The sequence below is a fragment of the Colletotrichum gloeosporioides genome (genome assembly GCF_011800055.1).
Source record: "Colletotrichum gloeosporioides strain Lc1 chromosome Unknown consensus_57, whole genome shotgun sequence".
Classification (NCBI taxonomy): Eukaryota; Fungi; Ascomycota; class Sordariomycetes; order Glomerellales; family Glomerellaceae; genus Colletotrichum; species Colletotrichum gloeosporioides.
The window spans coordinates 75,864-89,794 of record NW_025544702.1 but is presented as its reverse complement, the minus strand read 5'-3'; the positions used below and the strand labels follow the sequence as shown (position 1 = coordinate 89,794).

Here is a 13,931-nt window from a genome sequence, read left to right as displayed (position 1 = left end):
TGAGCAGCATGTGCCTCTAGGACCAAGCCAATATTCTATTTTACACACTCATGGTGATGACGCAAACAAACCATCGATCAGGGTGGCATCGATTCCGATTACGAGGTATCCATCCTGTCATCGTCTTTCTTGTCGTTCTTCTTGCTCGACTCGCCTCCGTCCTTGTTGAGCAGGGGGGCATTCTCGCCTTCCTCCTTGATATCATCCAGCGATCCCTTGCCCGCCGCATCGGCCTCCTCGCGCGCCTTCTTCTCCTGTCTTGCCTTCTCGTCCTCCATACTCATACGCAGGGCGAGGGCAAGTTCCGGATCCATAGCCGGATCGAAGTCGAACTCTCCAAAGTTGCCGCCTCCGCCGCTCTCCATACCACCGCTACCACTACCACCTGCGGCGTCACCCAGCAGGATAGGGCTAGAGATGAGCTGGTCGCTGAGCAACTTGCTGCTTGGGGGGATGACGACAAGGTGGGAACCTTCGCCACCCTTGACACTTTCGTTGAATGCTTGCAGCTTCTTCTGGGTGTCGTCATCGTCGAGGTCACCGAAGAGCACGAAATCGACCGAGATATTGCCCTTCTTCATCTTCTTCGCCAGCTGCACCAACTTCTTCTCCTCCTCCTCGATAGGCGAGCAAACGAAGACGATTATCCGTTGCCTTTGGGACTTGTTCTGACGGTGCTTGAGGGCGAGCTGCGAGAGGCACGGAGGTTAGCGGGGGGAAGCCGAATCAGAGCATTGTGAAGGTGATTCATTCAGATGCACTTACACCAGCAACTTGGATGCCCGTTGCGAGGTGTGATGAGCCCTTGATCTTGGTCTTGGTGCGGTGCAAGCCGTCGAGAATCTTGCCCTGATCTGTCGTGAGAGTGACCAACACCTCGGGTCCCTTGCCCCCCATGCTCATGAGGCCGACAGAGGACTCGGGGTTGCCGTTGGTGATTGTCTGGAAAATGACATTGACGGCGTCGGCTTGGGAATCGAATCTTGTGGGCTGGTAGTCCCCGTTGCGACTGCTTTCGCTGTTGTCGACGACGACCATCACCGCTTCCAGGACCATCTTGACGGTGGTGCGAAGAGCCGGCTATCAAATGAAGATGGTGTACGGAGGTATTCAAAGGATCAAGTCGTGGCGACCGACAGATTCGGGTCGGTGGGAAAACTTGTGAAAAGGTGTCGTGGTGGATGTGTTGGTGGATGGTGTAGCTTCGGATGGCTGAGGGTGAGCTTGGTGTAGGTGGGCGGGTGGGAGAGCTCCTGCGTAAGGCAGTTCAGCCTGGCGATACTGGTTGCGTCCATGTACTGGGTACCTGGAAGGTGCGGCTGGCTTGTCGTTCTTACAAGTACCTGCCTCGAAACAAAGCAACACTACCGACCTACACACCAAGCATCCAGATTGGTCGTCAGTGCTGTCAAGAAACAGTTCTGTGCCATGTGCGAAAGCTCTCTTCTACAGGGGCTTTCCCATCCATACCGCTGATCACCCCTCAAAGTTTCGCCAACACTCGCAAACTAAAATCCCAAATACCTAGTGTAAGCCTTCGTTTATGCTACTGACAAATGAGCCCTCCATACATCACCTCACTACTTGTCAAAGTTGTTCGTCGTTGTCAGCAAGCATCATAGGGGGGATCTACACAGGGTGACAATCACTAAAAAAGGCTGGCACCACTAAGGGAGTTCCGTCCGGGCCCGCTTATGTAAGACGCTGTCTGTTGAGTTTGTTTACTTCTTCGAGCGCTAGCCACTCACAACACGGCTTCCGCCCCCGTCAGCTTTAGCTCAGCATCCTCCACGCTTTCGTCGCGACCAGGCTGTTAACTCATCGCCAACTACTATCGCGCAAACCCTTCTCCCGCAAATACTAGCAACATGCCTCCCGCACGATCAAAGAAGAGATTCTCAGACGATATTGATCAGTCTACCACAATGCAAAAACAGACGATACCTACCAAAACGGGCACCCCCCCAATGTTGAGCAGTAGCCCAAGCAAGAGGCAGAGGCTCGGAATTACGCTGGAACAGAAGCAGGCGATTATTGACAACTTGCAACTTGAAAGTATGTTCAGGACTTCAATGAAAGGTCATCGAGCGCGCGTTTAACGGTATAAACAGTCACGGATCGCGCCAGAAGACTACGCGCACAATACAACCAGCAAGCCCAGACTCTGCGATCACGCATTCAGATGCGTGTCAATCGCGTACCCCGATCTATGCTGAAGATGACCATGGCCGACTTGGTAGCTAGAGCCGCCGAACAGCAAAAGCGTCTTGAAGCATTATCGCGCCCACCTCCAGTGCCTGAGAAGGACTTCCCTCCACGGTCAAGTCCCCAGAAGCTCGCACCCCCACCGCGATCCACAAAGCGATTGAGGTTGGTTGTCCATTCTCCGGCTATGCTGATTGATGCATGCTAAACCATGAAAACAGCGATGCCATAACAGGCGGAGATAAGGAGAATGAGCAGATCGTAAACCCTAAGAAGAAGCACCGGGCAGGCCCTTCCACGACTGCTTTGAGCTCGTCTCAAATTCTGTCGCCAACATCGTCCAATACTCGATCCTTGATCCGTGACCGACCTCTATCGTCTCCATCGAAATCTCATGTTGGCCGACCGCCGTCATCTCCAGTCAAGCAGCACAATAGTGCTCGTTCAGCACTATCTAACATGGTAGAAAAGGCAAAAAAGAGCAGCCGTCCAGCCGCACAGCGCGCGTTGGCATCCTCTACGAACAGCTCAAACGCGTCGGCCCCTATAAACGCGTCAGCTCCTGCGACTACACGAACCAAGCGGGCCAACACGACAACAGCGGCCAAAGCACCTTCTCGACCGGCGACGCGGACAGGCAAGCGAGTGAGCGACTCCAGCGAGGGTAGCACGGGAACTGTTGTCAAAAAGACGGCGGCTGCGGTGCCCACCACTACGAAACGGACGGTTATGGGTGCAATTAGGAAGGGTGTTGGAGCCGCGACGACCAGAAAGCCAGCAGCCCCAAAGTCGGCACCAGCGTCCACATCAGGGTCAACCAGGGTGTTGCGGAAGAGAGCATAGATGTCGACCCACTAGATGATGGGCTCGTCGGGGGCCTTTTTTACTTTACTCTGGCGTTGAAGATGTCTTCATGGCGTACCTGGCAGGGACAAGGGGCGTTGAGCTTGAGGGGGGTTGCGTGGGTATTACGACTGTGAGAAATGACACAGGTATAATCAATTGACATGGTACGCCCTCCGATGGTACGACCCATTACGAGCTCGACTTCTTCTTCTTATCCTCCACCAGTTCAATGTTATCCTCGGGTATCTCCTTGTACTTCTCCAGCAAAAACTCCTCAATCTCGTCGCTGACGTCGCCCTGCACGACAATCTCCTCACCACCGCTCGGAGTTTTGGTTACGGAAGAGCCGGTAGCAAACTTCTTCCCAAACTCCTTGGCGACCTTTTTGTTCTCTAGTCCAAAATGTTCCAAGCCAGACACGGACGTGACGAACTTTCTCTTGTTGCGTTCAATTCTCTTGATCGTGACCGTGCTCTTGGCGAGCTTATCGGCTTGCTTCGCCTCGGCGGCCTCGGCCTTGGCAGTTTTCTTCTGAGCATCTTTAGCAGCTCGCTTCTGGGCGTCTACTGACAGGGATGCTGTTGCTGCCTCGAGGGCCTCTGTAATAATTCGTCGTAAGTATCGTATTATGTCGCTAGACTGGTAGTGTGGGATCTGTACCTGCAGACCAGATTCTCTGGTACAGCTCGGGTTGGTGCTTTTGGAGCCACTCCTGGCACTTCTTCACGGTGCCTCCATATTCGCAGTACTATGTTGGTCAATTTGGATGAGTATGTCGGACGCCCTAAGGGTTGCCATGGTTCTGAAGCGTACCTCTGGGGGAAGAGTGCAGACTAGACGTGGGGTAAAGCAGGTCAGAATTCGCGCCTCGAGTGACATTACAATGCGCCTGTTACTTACCGCCGCAGTAGACTATGTGGCGACCTTGAGGCTCGCCTGAGATCTCTGACTTGTCATTGTCGGCCATAACGCAAGAAAGGGCCGAAGCAAAGCAGGAAACGGAGGTGTAGAGAAAGAAAGTGCTCGCGAAGTGAAGCACGGGGTCGAGGAAGGAAGTAGACGCGTGCCTCCCAAGTCTCTTCCAAGGACGGCCGACTGCGGGGTTGATCGATGGCGGGGCATGCATGAACTGCCACGGCAGACCACCTTCTGTTGATTACCTAAGTGACGTGGCTTGATCTCCAGCCACAAACCACGCCGAGTGGGGTAACCATCGCAACCGCCAAAGTCAATCTACCCTTGCCTAGGTAATGTCTACACCCCTCGATTGCTTCGAGCCGCGGCTCCTGGCCAGCTTCTCAGTCGTTGCCGCCCGACCCCAGGCCACCGTCTTTCGATTCCTCATACCACCAGGCCAACGTCGTAGCTGAGCAAGCTATGGCGGATGTATCACGCACAATTAACATCAAAAAGACGTGTGTGCTGCTGCCAACGCGAAGATCGAATGCAGAAGTCAGGACCGAAAGTTCATCAAATTCTTGCATAACCAGTCTCAACGAAATCCATGCGCCAGTCAATAGTTTGTTCTCCGCAAGGCCCTCTTAGAGGCCCTTCGGTTTAAGGCTCGCGGTTGGCCGAGTGGCCTGCCTCCAACCCCCGTCGCATCTAAGCGCCGGGTTGATATCCAGTATCATCATTGGCCGGTGACTCGACAGTCGTGCATCTCGGATCGCTCCCACCACCCGCCTCTTGAATTCGCGCGCGCCAGCCAGTCGCTGCTCGCCCATACCATGCAGTGCATGGTCGGCCTCTGTGATCCAAAATTAGACACGTCTTCGAGCTCACTGATTGGATCGAAACATTGCTCGTGGCTCGATGCAGTAGCCCTTTCGGATGGAGATGGGCTCTCTCGTCTTCCCATCACCGCCTTCTCGCCCTCTCAGGCGCCGGCAACACGTCCATTTCGGGTCACTGCAGCCTCTTCTAGCAGGCGTGCTGCATGTGATGCTACGCAGTAAACGCATTGTTTCGAAAATGTTGCGCTGTCCCTCCGTCGTGGTTGCATCTGGCCATGCCACTGCCCCATCATGCGCGTGTGCGTGGAAGCCAAGGCAGCGTGCTTTGCAGCCCACTCGTGCGGACACCATCTCAATTAGCCGCCTCCAGCAGTGAAGAATAAGGTCTCTCACGAGACTATATCACTCGTCGACGGCCAACCGCCGGGCCTCCTATCCTTTCCTCCCCTTCTCCCATTACTTTCACCACCGCGCCATTGTTGTTACAAACTTTTGAGAGCTTCATTGACTGAAGCGGCCTGTCGTTATTTCCGTTTTTCTCTCTTTTCATTTCCAAAGCGGCGCAGGTCGTCAACCGATTGTCTGGTATTACCGCACGTCGCATTTTGCCTATATTTATACCGTTACAGTACATCGACCCGCAAGTCTATATCAGGATATCTGACTGCATAAGGGAAGATGGCTGAAAGCGATCAGTTACAACCATCAACATACAGACCTCCTTCACCTTTGCAGGCTCGAAGGGCAGGGAGGTCGCTTAATACTATAATGGAGGAGGAGATCGAGGAGACTGAGGTTCGTCAGTATGCCACCGACAACAGGGGACTCCGAGAGCCGGCCTCAAAGCTCAATATTGAAGCCTGGCTGTCGCCGCTGAGTGATCACTTTCCCACTCCACGGGGCTTCCACTTTCTTTCTGCACCCATCTTGCCGTCCTCGCCGTCAACCACCTCAAACGACGAGGGAAGCTCTCCATCTACAAACTCGAACCTCTGGAACAACCGAGCAAGCGTCATGACGGACGCCACAGAGTTCGACGATCTATATGATGTCAGTGATGAAGATGTGCAACCCGCGCTTCGAAGGACGCCCTCGCGTAAGTCGTCAATCAGGAGACGCAATTCGATCCGCAACGAGGTCCCAAAGCAGTCCGGAGGCGGAGTTCGCAGGGCTTTACCTCCTCTCGTCATTCCTGCCGGTCGAAATGCATCCACCGAAGATTGGTCTGCGGGCCTCAAGAAAGCTCTCGCATCCCCAGTGCCGCCCACGCCGCCGACCCGAGTCGAGATGTCTCCTGCCGTGGTGTCTTTCATGCAGGCTCAGCAGTCGCAAGAGGTTCCCACCATCTCTGCACCGCCGTCACTTGATGGAAGTCTGAGCTCTGAACAGCTAGCACACATGTCGGCGCCTCCGACTCCTGTCATCGGCAGTGAAGGTGGAGACAAGAATGAGGAAGATTGGCCTGGCGTTCGACTTCAACCTGGAGCCCTGGCGACACTACATGCCCTTTCTGGGGATAACGATAGCTTGCATGAGCACGAGGGTGAGCACACCGAACAAGTGATTGAGCTCCCACAAGAACCAGTATCCGAAATGCGCCAACAGCCTCTGAGAATCGTTACGAATCTTCGCCCGCGGCCACAACGCGTGACTGCGCTCTCACCCAGCACCCATCGCCGGTCTCTTGCCGATCTCACCAAGCTCGATATTCCCTCTCCAGGGGGCTTCTTTTCCGGTCTTTCTCCACGAACCAGAACTACTTGGCACATGCCTTCCAGATCGCCCGAGGAGATGATGCCTCCCACATCCACCACGGCAGAGCAGTTCTACCGCTGCCCATGGAACATGGACGCCTCCATCCCCCCTCTGCCGATTGCACAGCCCAGGCTCATCGCCAATGAGAGTGATGAGTCTGTTGAGCAGTTCTACCGCAACTCTTTACCCTCACCCAATCTAATCGTTGAGCAAGTTGTTGAGGTCAGGAACGAGGTCCCTAACGAAGACGACATGCCCACCGCTAGGCCAATCGTCCCAACCATCTTCTCAACTACGTCGAACACATTGGCCGAGGCAGCTTCGGCGGAGCTTGATGACGCGCCAACTGAGATTGTCACCGTCTATGACCCGGAATACGCCCGCAAGCAGCAAGAAGTTGCTCTCTCCAATCTCGACCGGACTGAGATGTGGCTTATGGCTCAGCGCGCGTACCTAAAGCCAGTCGAGGCCGAAACCGATGGGGAAGACAGCAACAAAAACCTTGATACCATACCTGAGGTTGTGGACGAAGACGCCGAGAACCTGCCAGAACCAGAAACTATCGCTCTTCCTATGAAGAAAACTGTTCGCTTTTCCGAGTTTGTGGCCAAGACCAACATCCCCTGCCGTCTGCCATCCAAGCTTCTGAGGCAGGAGTCCGCGTACTACCGTGCTTTCCAGGACTACGTCATCCGCTCCAGCAGACAAGACGTCTTCGTTCACCAACTTCCACGCTTTGAAGCACTGCAGGCTCAGCGTGTCTGCCTCCGGGAGTTTCACCGCAATCAACTTCTGGGCAAGTACCAACTCAGTGTCGTCCCCCAGTCAGCCAAGAAACGTCTCAGTGCCAACGTCGCCCGTGGCGATGACATTCTCATTGATGACCCTGAAAAGATCAAGCGTGAAAAGGAAAACGAAGCCATGTCCCAGATGTCCATCTCTGCATGGCATGTTGCCGCCATCAGAATGTTGAACGGTGGGAAGCTGATCTCAGCTCCTGTTGCTAAGCGTCTCGCTCGCGTTTCGCGCATGGCGCCTGGTCGTGATGGTGTTGCCCGCGACAGAGCTCGAGTTCTCGATCTTGGGGGACAGTCTACTTGCGACTGGGCATGGCACTGCGCGCTGCAATACCCTAACACCAAAATTTACACTGTCACAACCAAGACGATCCGCCAGCTGTCCAACTCCAACGTCCGAGGCCCCCCCAACCACCGCCAAGTGGCCGTCGAGAGGCTTACTCGCCTTCCCTTCAAAGACGACCAATTCGACCTCATCTCGGCGCGTGAGTTGCACAGCATACTCAAGTTCGTTGGCGAGAATGGTGAAGACGAATGGGAGACGTGCCTGAAGGAGTGCCTGCGTGTCCTCAAGCCAGGTGGCTATCTCGAGTTTTCTGTCCTCGACTCGGACATTATGAACGCCGGCCCTCTAGGCTTGGCTAAGAGCGTCGAGTTTGGCTTCGACCTCAAAACGTTGGGCTACGATCCCAACCCCACCAGAATGTTTCTCGGTCGGCTCTCACGCGTAGGCTTCGACGAGGTCCGCCGGGCGTGGATGTGCCTCCCCGTGGGCGCTCGTCGCCCTTCACAGCAGCAGGGGAAGCCCCTTCCTTCGCTGCCCGCCCGGGATAGCCCGACGGGCCAGGAGGTACGAACGGTGACGATGGAAGCCATGGTAACAGGCAGCACCGACGGAATTGCTAACGTGACGGGCATTGTTGGCGGCTGGAGCTGGGAGCGCTGGCTGCTGCGGTGCGAGATGGAAAAGGTCAGCGGCGAGCTGCGGCTTGCCGACATGGTGACGGAGGGCGCAGCCATGAGAGAGGCCGGCAAGAGTGTTGAGGGCGTCGCAGCCATTGTCGAAGAGGGCAGAAGCTGCGGTGCCGGGTGGAGGATGTTGAGCGGGTACGCGAGGAAGCCCAAATCCGGCACTGGGCTCATCTCTGTCGGCATTGCAGCATGATGGTTTGGGGCTCGGGGTCACCGCCGTCGAATCTACGCAAAGAATATGTTTGTTCTTTACTCATTCTTTTCCTCATTTCTTATGTGCAAAGGGGGCCGGGGAGGAACGAAGTGGAATCAACGGGACACGAAGAGACGGATTAACGTTAGTCTGGTGATATACGTACATACGGATGATATGGGTGTAATGCATGAAATCATGTGTCGGGAATCAGCTGCTTACTCAGCAAAGATGGGGTCGGCGGAAAGCCAGCGCATGCAAATGAATGGTATTCAATGACATCAACTTGCACGCGCTTTTTGTGTGATTTATGTGCAATCTTAAACAAGATGACTATAACCGAATACCAGTGGCTCGGAAGGCTTTTGTGTGTGCTGCGAATCACTCACTCATCGACAGACCTCTTGAGAACGGTAAAAATGGTTATTCAATTCTTCAGGCCGTTTTGGCCCCTTGGTATCGTATCATTAGATGTTACGCTAAGTCCAAAAGTACTGCAAAAACTAGGGGTATTTGGTAAATGACGATCCCAGCCTTTACACGACACACGAATAAAATCAACTGGTCTACCCAAATCCTAACCGGCGCTATGGGTTGATATCCATCTTCTCGCCAGGAGGCGACAGTGGTTTTACGTTTATGGTATCGCTATCGCCCATCCTCTCTCTGTCCTCCATGCCAGACGATGTTGAGGGAAGCAGCGACGAGTCTCGGGGTGTCTTGGCCGACGAGGGTACAATAACGTTGAGAACGCAATCATCCAAATGCTCATAAAACTCCTGGGCTGTGCCGAAGAAGCCTTGGCAGATGGAACATTGAGCGCCATCGCCGCGAACATTGCCGGATCCACTGATGATTAGTTTCCGACTGTTGGGTGGTGTCTGTTCCACGTTATGGACGGATGTCAAGTGTCGTTTGAACACGTCGGCTCGGTTGAACGCTTTCTCGTACGCAGTACCCACTCCAGGACAAAACGGGCATATCATGGTGCCCTTATAGTGTGTTAGGGCATGCCGATTTTTGTCATACTTTCGGGCGAAGCCCTTGATATGATATTCGCAAGTCTCTATCGGACATTTCTCCGGCCGCTCCTCCTGATGAGTAAGCATATGTGCTGCTAGATCCTTGAACACTCTTCCACAATCAGGATGAGGACATCGCGTTCGATTGTCGAGAGTCTTTGTTGAAGGACTGCTCAACTGCGAGGGTACCATGGGCTCTGCCGGAGCGATCAGCATCGGAATCGACGGCGGAGCTGCTGCTATCATAGCAGGGCCAAAGTTCGGGGAGCGGATCGGCGGGGGCGGGGGCGGGGGCGGCGCTTGTGTAAAGTATTCCGGCGGCGGTTTGTAGTCCCCCTCTTCACCTCCACTGGACTCGTCGTTGTCTTGGATGTCGACGGATTGCCGCACTTCTCGCATCCAGTCCTTCAAAATGGTCATAGGCGGCCAGTCACCGCTGGCCTTTCCACCTCTGTGCGGATTGAAATGAGCTCTGCGAAGATGCGCTGCCGCGTTATAATAAGCCCCGTAACGCTTTTGCGTGACGCAAGCCTTACATTTCGATAAAGGAACCACCGGCTGAGGCAAAGCCGAGCTGTAACTGTCTGGCTCGGTACACACCCAGCGCTTTACCAGGGCAGCATGCTTCGCATCGGTGTGTCTTCGTAGCTCATGCTCACCGCGAAATCCCTCCGGGTATTCGTTACATTTGATGCAATAGACTCGACGCAATGGCGGTCGTTGATATGTTGGACGTCCTCTTCCGCCTGCGATTGGTGACTCCAAGGGCCTCATGGGTCCACGAGGAAATGTTGGGCTCTCCCCAACTGTATGTCGACGGCCCAAAGGGTCCATTGCCTGTGGAGATGTCATGTAATCCAGCCCTCCTCCGGCAAATAAATCTCTTTCCGGGAGTGGGGCCGGGTTCGGGATCCAGGGGTCGCCTAGCGCTCGGGGATCGTGCATTGGTCGCCTTGGTTCGTCTCCAGGCTTGACCATTGGCGGCAGTACAAGCGAACTGGCTCTAGCAGGAGTCCTTTGCCTGAGAAATCCATTAAAGACGGCCGTGCCTTCCGTATCGCCGTCCCCAAGGCGGATCAAGAAATCCGCGGAAGACGAAAATCCGTGCTGCGCCCACAGATCTTTGCGGACAATCATCAACAGAGCCTCCACCACCATTCTGTCGCGCTCATCCATGTTGTAAGCTTGCTCGTCCAAAAGCATCGGCCCCGAGCCGACAAAGACGGTAACTAGAAGCTTGTAGACACTGTGCATTGCTTGTGCGCCGGTACTTCCTCTCCACGTAGTTGGCGTTTGCACTGCATGACGCCTAGGCAGAAAGGACGTCATGTCAATGAAGATCGTTCGTACAACGCTGAATATACATAGGGATATGAAAGTTGCCAGCCACGTCTTTGCGTCTTGAGGGCCTTTCCTCATCGTTACCCCTTCGAAAGCTTGGAGGAACTGTGCCATACAGTTATAGAGCAAGCGATAGTGTGCGTCGTGGTCGATCTCGTCCGCAAACAAAGCTCGATGAGGCGGCCCGCCTTCTATCCGGATGGATGGTTCAGGTTGCTGGAGATCCCAGAAAATTACTTCCCGCAACAGTAGTTTTGCTCGGTACAGAACCGGGAATGCTGCCTCTTCCATTTCTCTTGTCGCTGCAATCAAGCCGCTGGTTTTAAGGAGGTGGAGAAAGTTGTACGATGTTCCACCTCCATTCCAGCTTGCCGTCAGAACGCTCAAGATCGGTGGTGGACGCTCAATTGCTTCTCGCGAGTAGTTGGAAAGGGTAGGATTTGTCAGTGGTAGACTGGCAAGCTCTTCTGTCCACCAAAAGCCGTCGTCGAAGTCCAGGTTTGCTTTCACGGCGTGGAGTATGTCAGGAGGTATTCGATAGCTATTTTCGAGGTGTTCGTTCATGCTCCTCCTCTGCGCAAGCGGAGACGTTATCGGAGTTTGAGTTTGCCTGGGTGACACAGGGGCTGCGGGGTGTTAAGTTCAGCTGCAGAATTTTGGCATGCAAAAAACTGACCTGAAAGCATTATATCGGAAAAGGCCTCCAATGGCCCACGATGACAGCCAATAACTCGCCAAAACTCGCCGCTCGGACTCATTGGTTGATCGGCACAATAGTAGCATGGCTCACTTGAATCGCACTGTCAACCGTCAGTAACCTTCCACCCGGCGTCTCCAGGGCCTCATGTTCTTACTGGCTGTTTCGTCACCACGCAGCGCAAACAAGGGCCGGAATCCTGGAGTAGCCTGAGCTCACCAATGGACTGCAACCGAGATTGTCCCACCCTGCTGCGCTTCAAAGGTGGAAGTAAAGGGTCGACTTCGGAATCAACAGAACCTCTTCCAGGCCCTGAGGGATCGCTGACAAGCGAGTAGGACAGCAAGGTATCGCGACGGTCTCTCGGCTGACCCGCAGTCGTTAGGGATGCTGGTTGTGCACCGCTTGAGGGATTTGGGAGTTGTAAAGGGAGTAGTTGTTTGCTAGCCTCGGGTCCCCAAGATCTCGTCGTCGAGTATTCGGGAAAAGGAATGGGCGGGGTGTTACCAACAGACATGCCTGAGTCCCTATGGACATGAATGTTGTGTTCTCGCGCGTGGGCATCTCGATCCTCTTTGTTATAGAAGCCGTATATGTAGTGTATGCAGCGCTCATCCCAGCATTTGTAAGACGGAGCTCGCGACGATGGTGACAAACTATCCCTCATCCTCCAACCGCGAACGACTGGGTCATAACTTGCTAGATTGCGATCGAACCAGGCCGCGTAGCCTGCGGGTGCCTCGTCGTATAGCGACCGTCTGAGCGCCTCCATCGTACTTGGTTCTGAGAGATCGTGGCCTGCGAGAAAATTAGGCATTTGACAGAGAAGGGTATTGAAGGGATGCGCTCGAGCAGACACCTACCATGCTCCAAGCAAGCAGTCTCGATGCATTCGCATCGATACTGCAAAGATCTTGCCTCTTCCAACTCGGAGACGACTGGTATACTGCTCGAAATTTCTAATGAAATTTGGTTAATACCCAGTCCGTTCAGGTCCAGAAAGGCTTGGGGAATGGAACTTACGGTGATGATCGGAGTATGCCTGCAACACGCGTAGCTTGTGGCGGAGCATGTCAAGCTCCAGCTTGATATTGGGGCCATACTTGGCGGGCAACAAGGCGGCAAGTCTTGCTTGAATCTCTGCTTGCTGATCAAGAAGCTGCCGGATGGCAGTATCGACGGCCGGGTCGGGGAGATTGTGAGGATCGGCCGCCATTCCTCCCGGGCCTCGAAGGCGTCCTCCTCCAGCCGACGACGAAGACACTTTGTAAGTGCTCGATGTCGAGGCAGGACAGGGCTGACTGGCAGTTAGAAATTACGGCAGTGCAAGAAATTCTCAGTCTCGCTGGCGTCGGAAAGATTGGCCGGATTACACGTCGCCGCGCTTTGCGTAATTGCATCAACTGGCAGCTTTGGACACAGATTTCATGGTCTCGCCTCAGCCGTTGCTGGGTGTGCAGACACTGCGAACAGGATTTGCTTCCTAAATCGGGGAGGCTTGCGGCTGCAAGCTGGTCGAAGGTCGCGGTGTCTTTGCTGCTGTGGCTGTGGTTGTTGGTGGTGGTGGTGGTGGTGGTGCTGTTGTTGTTGACTTTGTACGAGGTCAAAGTGGCCAGAAGAGCAGATGGTCGGGTTCATGGCTTGTCCATAAAGCCCACCACGCCCGCGGCTCGAAATTCTCGCTTGCTTGTTCCCCGTAAGCGCAGATCCCTTTCTCGGGCAGATGAACGATTTGCCTTTTGAATCTGTTCAGTCCAAAAATTTGCCTCCCTCTCGCCGGGGGGTTTTGCTCAGGGTAAAGGGAAGTGAGGTGAAGTGTGTAGGTATGGATGCTGGAGGGGTCGAAAACGAAACCACCCAGCAATAATACCGGCGCTTGCTGGGTAGGGCAAGGGGGTCGGAACCGAATCGGACCAGACCCGGTTTCCAGGTCCCCTAGTTCCCGGTGTTCAATCGTCAATTGAGAAAGTGCGTCGGTGTTGGCGAGTGAGGTAGGGTAAGGTAAGGCAAGGCAAGGTATGAATGATATGCGGTCTCCGGTCTTGTTTCCAATTCAAGCTTTGTCCTCCACAGTGCTCTCTGTTATCGGGACGCTTTCTATCACCAAGACGAAGATTGGATGCAGCACAGTCAAGTCATGACAGGAAGAGAGGAAGAAGAAATTTTGTAAAATTAAATAAGACCCGAAATTCGCTCCAGCGATGTGGTGGTTCGCCGTGGTTGCATTGAATAGCAGGACCGCACCGCACCCGATGAACACTCTGCTGGGCTCCTCCCTCATTGGGGTGATAGGTCTTTTATTAATAATGGGCAGGGTTGATTTGGGGAAGTGGGGCGCGTGGCTAACGGCGATGATTAGATAGACGA

The 13,931-nt window shown here is 54.2% G+C and overlaps 5 protein-coding genes across 5 annotated transcripts; 2 read left to right on the top strand and 3 right to left on the bottom strand.

Moving 5' to 3' along the window:
• Positions 1-98: 98 nt before the first annotated feature.
• On the bottom strand, positions 99-1,080 carry GCG54_00009665 (26S proteasome regulatory subunit rpn10; the record flags this gene model as incomplete). Its single annotated transcript, XM_045409605.1, has 2 exons — positions 99-689; positions 766-1,080. Coding segments are annotated over 2 exons (906 nt in total), but the record flags the coding sequence as incomplete, so codon positions are not given.
• Positions 1,081-1,868: 788 nt separating this feature from the next.
• GCG54_00009664 (uncharacterized protein) lies at positions 1,869-3,048 on the top strand (the record flags this gene model as incomplete). The annotated part of the gene is made up of 3 exons (XM_045409604.1): positions 1,869-2,055; positions 2,112-2,370; positions 2,427-3,048. The coding sequence occupies 3 exons, from the start codon at positions 1,869-1,871 to the stop codon at positions 3,046-3,048; spliced, it is 1,068 nt and encodes a 355-aa protein (XP_045262128.1).
• A 192-nt stretch (positions 3,049-3,240) lies between these two features.
• On the bottom strand, positions 3,241-4,018 carry GCG54_00009663 (Translation machinery-associated protein 22; the record flags this gene model as incomplete). The annotated part of the gene is made up of 4 exons (XM_045409603.1): positions 3,241-3,650; positions 3,712-3,799; positions 3,865-3,884; positions 3,952-4,018. 4 exons carry the CDS (start codon positions 4,016-4,018, stop codon positions 3,241-3,243), a joined length of 585 nt encoding a protein of 194 aa, XP_045262127.1.
• A 1,537-nt stretch (positions 4,019-5,555) lies between these two features.
• Positions 5,556-8,504, top strand: GCG54_00009662 (uncharacterized protein; the record flags this gene model as incomplete). The annotated part of the gene is made up of 1 exon (XM_045409602.1): positions 5,556-8,504. One exon carries the CDS (start codon positions 5,556-5,558, stop codon positions 8,502-8,504), a length of 2,949 nt encoding a protein of 982 aa, XP_045262126.1.
• Positions 8,505-9,091: 587 nt separating this feature from the next.
• GCG54_00009661 (uncharacterized protein) lies at positions 9,092-12,780 on the bottom strand (the record flags this gene model as incomplete). The annotated part of the gene is made up of 5 exons (XM_045409601.1): positions 9,092-11,493; positions 11,544-11,667; positions 11,722-12,362; positions 12,428-12,523; positions 12,588-12,780. The coding sequence occupies 5 exons, from the start codon at positions 12,778-12,780 to the stop codon at positions 9,092-9,094; spliced, it is 3,456 nt and encodes a 1,151-aa protein (XP_045262125.1).
• Positions 12,781-13,931: the final 1,151 nt, after the last annotated feature.